The sequence below is a fragment of the Bos indicus x Bos taurus genome, chromosome 2 (assembly GCF_003369695.1).
Source record: "Bos indicus x Bos taurus breed Angus x Brahman F1 hybrid chromosome 2, Bos_hybrid_MaternalHap_v2.0, whole genome shotgun sequence".
Taxonomy (NCBI): Eukaryota; Metazoa; Chordata; class Mammalia; order Artiodactyla; family Bovidae; genus Bos; species Bos indicus x Bos taurus.
In genome coordinates, this window is record NC_040077.1 from 24,377,697 (window position 1) to 24,390,323 (window position 12,627).

Sequence of the window (12,627 nt, forward strand, 5' to 3'; positions counted from 1 at the left end):
CTGCGTAGCAAGTGAGCGACGATGAGAACCCTCGCGCACCTCTAGGAACTTACCTCTTCGGACGAACAGGTGCAAGCCGCTGGGCGCCGCCATGTTGGCGTCGGTCACGTGGCCACAAACTCTCGCACCTCGCCCCGCCCCGCCCCGCCCGTCGGAGCCTTCCACTCGCCGCGCTGCCAAAAACCAGAGGCGCCGAGGCCGCCGGAGGGGAGCGCGCGTGCGCGCCGGGGGCTGACTGCGGGAGCTCTGGCGGCGGAGCGGCTCGGGCACCCGGGCCAGTAGGGGATCCCGCGGCCGGCCGAGCCCGCTCCAGCCACGAGAGGCGGGCTGCAGCAGCGGTTCGCGCACTCTCTCTGAGCCCCCGCGCCCAGGTGGGATGGAAGAAGCCTGTCAGGTAAGCGTGGTATCCAATATTTGTAGCATCAACATTTTGGTGCATGGAAACGTGAAGTTGGGAGGAAAAAAATAAAGCACAATCTAGCGTTCAACATAGCACTTTGCATCATCGTCTGCCACTTTGTTGCCTATTTTCCCCTGGATTCAGCTGAAAGGTAAAATTTGGTTCAAAGTCACCAGCTGCCTGCCCCCTTGGCTGTCCCAGAATCTACATTACTCAGCAGAGACAACAGACAAGACAGGATCTGTGTACAGCTGCAAAATCTATTCTGGGTTCCACAGTGGGTATATTCAGGGACTTCTCTTTCCCGAGGACACCTCCAGTTCAGTGGTGTTAACTGGAGTCTTAATCCTAAATGTGACTTTTAAGAATGAGAGGATGATGTCTGCTAATTGTGCTGCCAAAAGATGAAGGCTTCCGAAGGCCAATTATGAACCAAGTGAGGGAGCTGATGGATCCCTAGTGATGACGGTGCCCATTTTTACCAAATTCACTATTCCTCTTATCTGCATTCTGGGGCACATTTCCATCCTGTCACAGAGCAGGTAGTATTCATCTTGGTACCCATCGAAGAACCTGATATGCAAGGAATGAAGGAATGTCTGGTGAAGAAATTGAACTCTGCATTAACACAGTCAAACCAACAATATAACAGTTTCCAAATGCAGTGAAGACTGATAAGGATTCTTGGTGAATGTGTGTGATGTCACCTAATTAACATTTAAGAATGTAACTTAACTACACAGTGAAAAACCCAGACAGTTCAGAAGTGATTTTTTTAAAAAGCGTAAATCCCCTTCCTCACCTTGTCTACACACCACAATCCCACTCTCCAGTCAGCCCGTGTGTGCAGTCATCCTATGTCTTTTACAGGCAAATATATGTAAATATTTTAAATAGAATCACATACTTTCTGTTACAAAATTGCTTTTCCACTCATCAGAAACATCAAATCTTAGAATACTTAGTTAGAGCTCAATCCTTTTAATGCCTCCATGGTCCTGATAATTTTACTTTTAAGGAGAGTGAATTTGGGTAGTTCGTAAGAGGACACACCTATACTTCTTGGAGACCCAGTTTTGTATGCTTTCGGGTCACCTTGAAAGATAAAGGGAAAAAAATGTTTTCCACTGAGGTAGATAAGATGCACAAGGATGAGAATGAAGAATACTTTCAGGTGACTTCAAGCCCCACCTTTTTCAAATGCAGATCAGTTCCAAGGAGAGAGTTTTTTAATGTCGTAATCTGTGCTCGCTGTAACTGAAGCCAACGACATGAGTGCAGGAAAGGAACCTGAAAGTTAGCAGAGCGCCGCGTCTCAAGAAGTGTGCAGAAAAAAGAAACCTAGAAGTCCCAAGAGAAATGTCAGAGGGCATTAAGCCCAATTTCAAAACAGCTGAAATGGAGCACATGTTTATGTGATTCAGCTCAGCCAATCCTTGGGCTTCCCTGGTGGTTCAGTCAGTAAAGAATCTGCCTGCAGTGCAGGAGACCCAGGTTAGATCCCCGGGTCAGGAAGATCCCCTGGGGAAGGCCATGGCAACCCACTCCAGTATTCTTGCCTGGAGAATCCCATGGTTAGAAGAGCCTGGCAATCTACAGTCCTTGGGGTCATACAGAGTTGGACATGACTGAGTGACTAAACTACCACCAATCCTTGAAAAACAAATGCACGATTTATCCCCCTTCAACTAGAAGGAAAAGAAAACTGTGAGAATCAGGTGGCACCACTATACTGTAATCCAGTGAGGAAGTCACCAGTAAATTCAGCGTAGCATGTGGACATCCAGGATGAGCTAGAAATGAAGCAGATATGAACTTGCACAGGTAATAACTTGCCCACTGATTCTTGATTTAGCTTCTTTCATAACATGCTTCTGACATTGGAAAGATCGAGAACTGCCAGAGTGTGTCCTCCAAAATCATCGATTTATATAAGATATATGCATACTGATCGACCATATAAAGGGCTAGACTCCTGGCATCTACGTAAAAGTGTTAGTCGTACAGTCATGTTTGACTCTGCGACCACTCCTCTGTCCATGGAATTCTCTAGGAGAGAATACTGGAGTGGGTAGCCAGTAACTTCTCCAGAGGAATCTTGCCAGCTCAGGGATTTGAACCCAAGTCTCCTGCATGATAGGTGGATTCTTTACTCTCTGAGCCATCAGGGAAGCCCTTTAAAAGATCCCTAGTAATTCTAACATCTGTGATCCTGGGTATAAGGGCATTAGATGGCTTTCATTTAGGTGAGTAACTACTATTGACTCACTTCTCTTCTCTGTTTCTGCCCATCTTTCCTATGAAATGAAGGTTATGTTGTGGCACTGCATTGATTTGAACTTCCACCATTTTTCAGATTTTGTATTTTTTGAAAAAAAAAGTTGAATAATTTTTCAAAACCAGAGTTCAAGAAATAAAGGGTAACTTTTTAATATCTTCAGTTTCTATATCGAGAAGTTCATTCTGCGATGTTAAATATTTTTATTGTGAAAGTATTGTTTTATAGGGTTTTACCTTGTTATTTTTAATTACTTTATTTATTTGGCTGCATCCAGTCTTAGTTGCCGCAGGCCAGACCCTCATCCCATCATGCAGGACTTTTCGTTGTGTCACATGGACTCGCTAGCTGTGTCTCAGAGGCTTAGTTGCTCCATGGCATGTGGGATCTTAGTTCCTTTCCCTACTAGGGATTGAACCCACATCCTTTGCACTGCAAGGCAGATGGATTTTTAACCCCTGGACCACCAGGGAAGCCCCATTCCTCGGTTTTTAAAAGGTTGTCTTATTAGCATCTTTTTTTTTTTAATTTACTTATTTTAATTGGAGGCTAATTACTTTACAATATTGTATTGGCTTTGCCATACATCAACATGAATCCACCATGGGTGTACACGTGTTCCCAATCCTGAACCCCCCTCCCACCACCCTCCCCATTATTAACATCCTTTTATATCTTTTAATCTTCTTTTATTAAAGAGATAAATCAGAAATAAATTCTGATATTCTCATTTTCTAAAAGTCATTTTTTCCTTCCTCCTTCTTCTACTTAATGATATTTTATTATAGACATACTACATAACTTTTTCAAATACTGTATATAGTTTGTAGTAAAATTGAAATTATTTTGGTTTCCATAATGAAGATCCTGAATTTGTGATTCCAATTCGCAATTTAAAAGCTCTAGAGATTTTGCTACCTGAAGTAAATCCCTTTGAAAATAACTTTTGCTTTGTAAAGACATCATCCTGTAACCTGAGAAGGCAATGGCACCCCACTCCAGTACTCTTGCCTGGAAAATCCCATGGATGGAGGAGCCTGGTAGGCTTCAGTCCATGGGGTCGCACAGAGTCGGACACGACTGAAGCGACTTAGCAGCAGCAGCAGCAGCATCCTGTAACTTGTCTCACTAGGTTTTTAAATACTTATGAAGATTACCTATAATGCAACATAAAGACTAAGGTGTAGAAGCCCTTAGCCCTTACACTAAGGTATGTATCTGTAGAAGAAACTTGTTACATACAAACATAAGACTAACTGAGACTGTGGTGTTTCCTACCGGGCACTACAGTGGCCTGCTGGGGGAAACTGGTGTCCTGGGACCTGCATAGCTTCAGTGGGGCTGTCAACCCCAGGTGCCTTCATTCTCCCTGAACTTACTTCTCAGTTTGCCATCTGAACCAGAAAATTAGCGTTTTGGTTTTATATCAGGATCGTATCTTAGCATTTTACTCTATGGCTTGGGAAGAATATTTCCCATCCTGCCCTCCAATGTGTTCAGTTTTAGTGTGAGGAAATGCTTTTATTTATTTACACTTATTAAAAAGTCAAATGAACATCCTTTTCAAGAACTGGGAGTCCTGCATAAGCACAAGTTGCATATTTAACAGGGACCTGTCTGCGTAGCTGACTGGACCCCCTAAAGTTAAGGTCCAGCTTCACACGATTATATATGTTCAGGCAGAAAGTTGCTAGGGCACTCTCTTAGCCAACTTGTTTGGCAGAATATTGTTTCCTGGACCACTTGAGACAATGGTAGACATGTTACTGGCTAATCTCTGGGGCTTCCCAGGTGGTGCTAGTGGTAAAGAACCCGCCTATCAGTGTAGGAGACCTAAGAGATGTGGGTTTGAGCCCTGGGTTGGGAAGATCCCCTGGAGGAGGACATGGCAACCCACTCCAGTATTCTTGCTTGGAGAATCCCATGGACAGGGGAGCCTGATGGGCTGTGGTCCACAGGCTCACAAAGAATTGGACACAACCGAAGCAACTTAGCACCCAATCTAGGGGGACCCTTAGAGAAAATGTATAAATGCTCCATGTTTTTTTGAGGACAGGTGATGTCATATGCAAGACAGTTATAGGAAATCAAGGGGGTTTCTCCTTGCTGCTGTGCCCTGCTTCCCTCGTCTCTGGCAATGCCTAGAGGAAATCAGGGGGCAGGGAGGGGCTCTAATCGTATGTGGCCCTCCTGCCCTCCCATTTTTAATTTGTATAATGACATTTTCTGGATCATATAATTCCTGGGCCAATGAAACTTTATGTTCCACCCCCTTCCACCAAGATTGCCTGTGACCCTCCTACATAGAAATTCTGAAGATTTTGTGAATCTATAGCCATTTATAGGCATCATCCAAGTGGGCTCAGAGAAGAGCATGTTGCACCCTCCTGAGCAGCCTGTCAGTGTGATTAAGCAGAGAAGAATGGGACCAGAGAGGGCTAACTTAGCTGTAGGGTAAGACCAAACTTTGTCCCCAGGGAGTTGCTCTCAGGCACAGTCTGGCCTGCATTCATTTCAAGCTGCTCTGGCCTCTTGGCTTGAAAGATATTATGGGAGATTTGTAAGCAGAAATAGTGCTTCAGCGTAACAGCCTATCCATTGTTGGGGCAGCAGCCTACCTGGAATGGTGGCAGGGGCCAAGAGAGGGAAGGGGTGGGAAGACTGTAAGGACGAGGATGAGGGTTGGTCCCAGACCTCACTCACTGATGCCTTTGAGTGTTATCTTTTTTTCTTCAAATGAGTTATAGTTGATTTACAATATTACATTAATTGCAAAATGATTCAAACATTTTATAGATTATATTCCATTTACGGGCTTCCCAGGTGGTGCTCGTGCTAAAGGATACACCTGCCAATACAGCAGATGCGGGAAACTTGGTTTCGATCCCTGGGTCAGGAAGATCCCCTGGAGGAGGGCATGGCAACCCACTCCAGTATTCTTGCCTGGAGAATCCCATGGACAGAGGACCCTGGGGGGGCTACAGTCTATAGCGTCACAGAGAGTCGGACACGAATGAAGCGACTTAGCATGCATGCAAGCACACGTGTTCCCTTTATAGCTATTATAAAATGCTGGCTGTATTCCCTGCATTGTACAGTATACCCCTGGAGCTTACTTACTTTATGCATACTACTGTGTCCTTCATCCCCCACCCCTTTCGTGCCCTCCTCCCCTTGCTGCTCCCCACCAATAACTACTAGTTTGTTCTCTGTTATCTGTGAGTTTGTTTGTGTTATACTCACTAGTTTATCTTATAGAATCCATATATAAGTGATAACGTATGTGTCTTTCTTTCTCTGACTTATTTCAATAACCCTCCAGGTCAACCCATGTTGTTGCAACATTTCCTTATTTTCAGATATTGAAAATTTCATTATATTTTATGACTGAGTAGTATTCCACTGTACATATGTGCTTAGTCGCTCAGTTGTGTCTTACTCTTGGCGACCCCATGGACTGTAGCCCACCAGGCTCCTCTGTCCATGGGGATTCTCGAGGCAAGAATACTGGGGTGGGCTGCGATGCCCTCCTCCAAGGCATCTTCCCAACTCAGGGATCGAACCCAGGTCTCCCACATTGCAGATTCTATACCATCTGAGCCACCAGAGAAGCCCAAGAATATTGGAGTGAGTGAGTAGCCTGTCCCTTCTTCAGGGGATCTTCCTGACCCAGGAATCAAACTGGGGTCTCCTGCTTTGCAGGTGGCTTCTTTACCAGCTGAGCTACCATGGAAGCCCCAATGTACACATACTGCATCTTTTTTATTCATTCACCTGTTCATGGACACTTAGTTATTTCTTGGCCATTGTAAATAATGCTGGTATTAACACTGAGGCACATGTACCTTTCCAAGTTAGAGTTTTCTTTGGATATATACCCAGGAAGTGGAATTGCTGGGTCATATGGTAGTCCTTGGAGAAGGCGATGGCAACCCACTCCAGTACTCTTGCCTGGAAAATCCCATGGACGGAGAAGCCTGGTAGGCTGCAGTCCATGGGGTCGCTAGGAGTCGGACACAACTGAGCGACTTCACTTTCACTTTTCACTTTCATGCATTGGAGAAGGAAATGGCAACCCACTCCAGTGTTCTTGCCTGGAGAATCCCAGGGACAGGGGAGCCTGGTGGGCTGCCATCTATGAGGTCGCACAGAGTCGGACACAACTGAAGCGACTTAGCAGCAGCAGCAGCATGGTAGTCCTATTTTTAGTTTTTTGAGGAGCCTCCAAAATGTATTTCATAGTGGCTGCTGAGTTTTATCTTAAGTGACCGGGCTTCCCTGACCTCATTTCTTGGCACTGGCTCTAAGGAAAGTTGGTTTATCTAAGTAGAAACATGTACCATTATCAACTATTATCTATTCTCAATTAGTAAGCTCTGAAAAGTAGCACCTGCTTACAGGCTTCTGGAGAATGAAGAATCCATGCAAATTAAGGCAGAAAGGCAAAAAGTTTCCAAGAGAATTTAGTGATCAATCAGCCAATCAATAAATACTTAAGTGCATACTCGGCTCCAAGGAGATTATGATGTTATTTTGGTTCTTAGGAAATTAATTGGAAAGCTGAGACTAACATGCTCACAAAATTGTCCATAAAGAAAGAGCAAGTAACCTTGAGACTATAAGCCTTACAAGAGCAACACCAGGTGTGAGGAATCAGATTTTCGCTATCCCTGGCTGCCAAGAACTGAGAAAAATGCTGAACGCTAATAAATTCTCAGGAAACTTGCACCTGTTTAAAATCCTTCCTGCAGAGATGACGTAAAAGCGAAGTACTGCTTCCTTTGGCATCTCGAATCCACATTTATAAAAGAAGAGAAAGGAAAATGCTCTCGATCTCATTTAGAATTTTTTAAAGTCTGTTTTTTTGTTTGTTTACACATGTATGTAACATGTGCTCTTTAAAAACATTTTAAAAACACAGAAATGGAAAATACAGAAAGTAGAAGTCCCCCAGAAAAGCTCTCTCTGGGTAATCATTGTTACTGAGTTGATGTATATTCATCCAGAGGGCTTCCCAGGTGGCATTATTGGTAAAGAACTTGTCTGCCAGTGCAGGAGACATAAGAGATGCGGGTTCAATCCCTGGGTTGGGAAGATCCCCTGGAAGGGCATGGCAACCCACTCCAATATTCTTGCCTAGAGAATCCCATGGACAGAAAAGCCTGGTGGGCTAAAGCCCATCAGGTCACAAAAAATTGGACACGACTAAAAGCAACTTAGCACAACACCTATTTGTCCAGATTTCCTTCTGTGCATGTACTATTTGCTGAACTTTCTAAGGGAAGAAATCTATTTTTACTGTGACTAGTCACACATCTATATACAATAAAAAGCAGCAGACTAGGCAAACCATATTCAAGAGGACAGGAATACACAGTATTTATTACCTTTGTCGCTGTCTACTGTACATTTTTTTTTTTCTTTTGGCCTTCACTCTGCCTTTGTTTCTCTCCTCCCAGTATTCACCCCCTTCTATAGGATTACTCCCTTTACTGTGTTTTCCTTCCTGAAATAATGGTACATTCCTGGTTACCTTCTCATATTTTTTTATCTTATTCTTCTGCGGGTTTTATGGTTCTGTTTGCTGTAGTGTGTTTCGGTAAAATATGGTCCTGTAGGATTTTGTGAGACCAGTTCTTACAGAAAGCAGTTGGACCACTAAGATCAGGGGTTGAAAATATTTACAGTTTTGGTATTCCCTGTCTAGAAGCATGAAACAGTACTCCTTGGTTAGTCAACAATCACCCTGAATACACTGCAGTAAGAATCTTCGAAGTGGAGATTATGAAATAACAAGGAATTTAATAATAGAAACGACTAGCTGTGTGTCCCTTTCTTGTCTCCCACCCCCCACCTCTGTCCCCCACACTGTCTGACAAACTAAGCAGAAACGTACCACCGCTTGAACTGCATTTCTCAACTTCTGCTTGCCTCTCACTCAACAAATTCTATATTCAAGACGGAAGCTGTTGAAACAAACAAGGGGGCAGATGCTGCCTTGACCTCTCTTCCCATTGAGCTGCGCTCCCCCATCCACTTTAAGCCAGAGAATAACCTGTCTGGAGAGCATTCTCCTCATCTGAAGCACACACAAACATCACCGCGTTTTCCTTTGCCGGAGAAAGGATAAAGGAAGAAAGGCGGCAGCTGCTCTGGTTGCAGACAGCAAACAGGCCTCACTGTGGTGGCCCCACAGCCTTCACAAAGGGGGATTCAGGGAGCCAGGCAGGCACACTGCACAGCCCAAGACTTCCGTGCAGATTCACCTGCCAATGTGATTCATGAAAAATCTATAAAGAACTGTCCAGGTGAACAGAGACTCCAACCAAAGCTCATTTTTCCAACTGGTCTTTTATGAAGCGGGAAGAGGAAGAATACAGTTGAAGAACTGGAAAGGGCTTCACAGATCACCTAATCCAACTCTGCGTCTTCTAGTTTTAAGGTGAAGCTAGTGGGGCCCTTTCAGTTGAAGAAGATTAGTCCCTTCTCCAGCCTGGGAACATTTTAACAATGGAGGTCTTAAAAAAATTTTTTTTTAAATAAGAAATTTATAAGGTATTTCTTGTAGCATTTTACATACAACAGCTCTTCAGATACTCATGTGATACACTTTTATGGCATTAAATCTCTCCACAGGGTAATGAAAAGCCTCCCAAATTATGACATGAAAAATTTCAAAGCTTTGCTTTTACATTTAGTGTGTTGATTCACAGGGCCGGTGTGTCAGAAGTGGGGACGGTTTGCTTTTGAAATAGCCAAATAAAGTACGTGGTAAACTATGCTTCCTTTTAGCATCAGTTTCCAAAAAAAGAAGTATAGTTGTGTTGTTATTAGGTTCTTTTTTTTAAAAAGAAACATCTTCACTGTCTTTTGGCAATTTCTGCTTTGTCAAAATCCTGAGCACAGTCTATTTAAAGGTGCTACTTATCTTCTTCAGATAAACTTATTTTTAAAATTTCTTTAGTTTACAGTTCTATTTGAACAATATAGTAATATTAAACAAAATGTTGTATCACATGGTTTTTAAAAACATGCAATTATAATAAAGTTTACAACAAAAAGCAATAGTCTCCCATCCTGCTGTCTCCCAATCTGACCCAACTCAACCAATTTGAACTGTTTTTGTTTCTAGTTACTGCTCAGACCCAAGCCAATTATACTTTATTATATTTAGACTCTCACTTTCTTTACACTTCTTTTTTCTGGAGTTCATAATTTCCTTTTCTAATTTGGACCAATTACTTTTGTAGGCATGCGATTGAGTTGCCATCCTCAGATTTCATTTTATTGGGATCAGATTTGTTTTACTGTTTCTTGTCCTCCACATCTTGCATGCTCTTTGATTTCGCCTTCATGGCGCTGAAATAGATCAACTGGTAACTTCATTATAAAGTTTATTAAGTAAGTTTTCTGGTTTCATAGATTTCTAAAACCACCTTTCTTTTGCTTTCACACTTGGGTATAGGATTCTAGATGGAAAATAACTTTCCGTCAGAACTTTGAATTCATCGTTCCATTGTCTTTCAGCCTGAAGTATAACTGATAGGCTGGTGCTATTTAAATTCTGACTTCTCTCCCAAGTTTCCTGTGTTTTCCCCTCTGAAAGAATCTAGAACTCTTATGCTCAATGTTTTGAAATTTAATAATTTAGTGTACATGTATATCCTTTTAGGAAGTGGTATAGTGGTTAAAAACGAAAGTGAATTATACTGCCTGAACCCAAATCCTGTCTGCCACCTCCCAGCTGTGTGACTTTGGGCGAAATAATCTCCCTAGTCCTCACTCAAGGATACATACCATGTGTACCTCTGAGGATTGTGAGAACTGAGATTCTCACTGTTGCAGGTGGTTGGCAAATAGTCAACTTTCCATAAACTTTAGTGATATTCTGCTCAACCTTCAGTAAAGTCTTCTAATTTGAAGATTCATGTCTGCAACTCTGAGGAACTATCTCCCCTTTCTTTGATAATGTCCTTCTGTTTGCTTTTCCTCTCTGAAAATAAAGCCAGCCATCAGATTTCCTACACTGATTTCTCTTTTCTCTCCTATTTTCTCTTTTTGATGTTCTGTGAAATTTCTTCAACTTTATATCCCAAGTTTCCATTGCCTTAATTATGTGACACACTCATTTTAAATTTCTGAGAACTCTTCCTTATTCACTGATTGTTCCTACTTTATAGTATTATTTTTACTTCATATATGCAATCTTTCCCAAGTCTTATTTTGAAAACTTGAAAACATACAGGTTGAAAGAATCACAGTGATGAACACCTGTATATCCCTCTCACCTAGATTCAATAATTTGACTTTTGTCATATTTATTTATGTACAAATATCTGTGTGTGTGTATGCCATTTACACATACTTTTTTTCTGGACCATTTGAATGTCAGTTACAGATGTCCTAAATAGTTTTGCATGTGACTTGCCTACCTCATCATAATACCATGATCACAATAAAATTAACAAAATCTTGTATCATCTAATATAGAGTCCAGATTTCTCTATTGTCTCAAATGTATGCAAAATCTACCAAATATAAAATGTCCACGCCTTTCCATTCTCAGTGATTCCATCACTGTGTTACCCCCACCACGTGTACAAAATGAAGTACACACAAGAACATTCACTGCAACACTGCCTGAGAGCAGAAGATAAGAAACGGCCTAAATGTCCATTAATATGGGATTGGGTTAAACAAACTGAAACCAAACTATGGAATAAATATCAAAAACTGACTCTGAAACCAAACTATGGAGTAAGTATCAAACAGCTGTTTAGAATCAGCATATTTAGAACTGAAGTATTCTGATATGTACTAATAAAGATAAGTTCAATTTAACTGGAAGAGATTCTAAGTACTGCATGTAGTATATCACCATTTGTATTGAAACAAAGTGATGGATGTTTGCAAACTGATAATTTAACTCTGAGGGGCAAAAGAGAAACTGGGAAAAGTAATTGCCTCTGGAGAAGTGACTTAGGTGACTGGGTGGAAGGGAGGGCAATTTACTTATCAAATACTCTTACTTATTTTGAATTTCGTGTTGTTACATAATTAAAAAGTCATTGCTAAAATGTCAATGAATTATTTAATCCCATATAGCAGTGGTTCTCAACCAAGGGTGATTTTGCCCCTCTGGGGTAGATGTGGCAGTATCTGGAGACATGTTTGGTTGTTACAGCTGGAGGTGGGGATAGTACTACTGGCATCTTGGGGGTAGAAGCCACAGATGCTCTTAACCAGCTGGTACACAGGTCAGCGGGCTTCCCTGGTGGCTCAGCAGTAAAGAATTTGCCTGCAGTGCAGGAGATGCAGGTTCGATTACTGGTAGGGAAGATTCCCCTAGACAAGGAAATACAACCCACTTCAGTATTCTTGCCTGGGAAAGCCCAGGGACAGAGGATCCTGGAGGGCTACAGTCCATGGGGTCACAACTTAGACTGAACACGAGGCAGCACAACAGTGATCTGGCCCAAAATGCCAACAGTCCTGAGGATGAGAAACCCTGCTGTAGAGCAGTTCTTCTGGATGAAAAGGTTTGAGAAGAGCTAAGCAAGACTAAGAAGGCAATGGCACTCCACTCCAGTACTCTTGCCTGGAAAATCCCATGGACGGAGGAGCCTGGTGGGCTGTAGTCCATGAGGTCACTGAGAGTCGGACACGACTGAGCGACTTCACTTTCACGCATTGGAGAAGGAAATGGCAACCCACTCCAGTGTTCCTGCCTGGAGAATCCCAGGGACTGGGGAGCCTGATGGTCTGCTGTCTATGGGTTCACACAGAGTCAGACACGACTGAAGTGACTTAGCAGCAGCAGCAGCATCGAGCAAGACTAAAGGAAGAGACAAAAAGAAAGTCATGGGCCTATGCAAGTGTTCAAATCACTGTGCCCTTTAAGACAATTCATTATTTCTAGCTGTGGAGGAGGATGGTTGGAGAGGTCCAA

General features: G+C 42.6%; 2 protein-coding genes across 2 annotated transcripts in view; one reads left to right on the forward strand and one right to left on the reverse strand.

Moving 5' to 3' along the window:
- The window catches only part of METAP1D (methionyl aminopeptidase type 1D, mitochondrial), a 76,892-nt gene extending 76,656 nt beyond the window's left edge, over window positions 1-236 (reverse strand). Inside the window, exon 1 of the mRNA XM_027557650.1 lies at window positions 54-236. Within this exon, the coding sequence (XP_027413451.1) occupies window positions 54-93 (40 nt within the window). The 5' untranslated portion in view covers window positions 94-236. The remainder of the gene's footprint in view (window positions 1-53) is intronic.
- An 82-nt stretch (window positions 237-318) lies between these two features.
- SLC25A12 (solute carrier family 25 member 12) overlaps window positions 319-12,627 on the forward strand; it is a 187,193-nt gene continuing 174,884 nt past the window's right edge. The window contains exon 1 of the mRNA XM_027557614.1: window positions 319-394. Within this exon, the coding sequence (XP_027413415.1) occupies window positions 377-394 (18 nt within the window). The 5' untranslated portion in view covers window positions 319-376. The remainder of the gene's footprint in view (window positions 395-12,627) is intronic.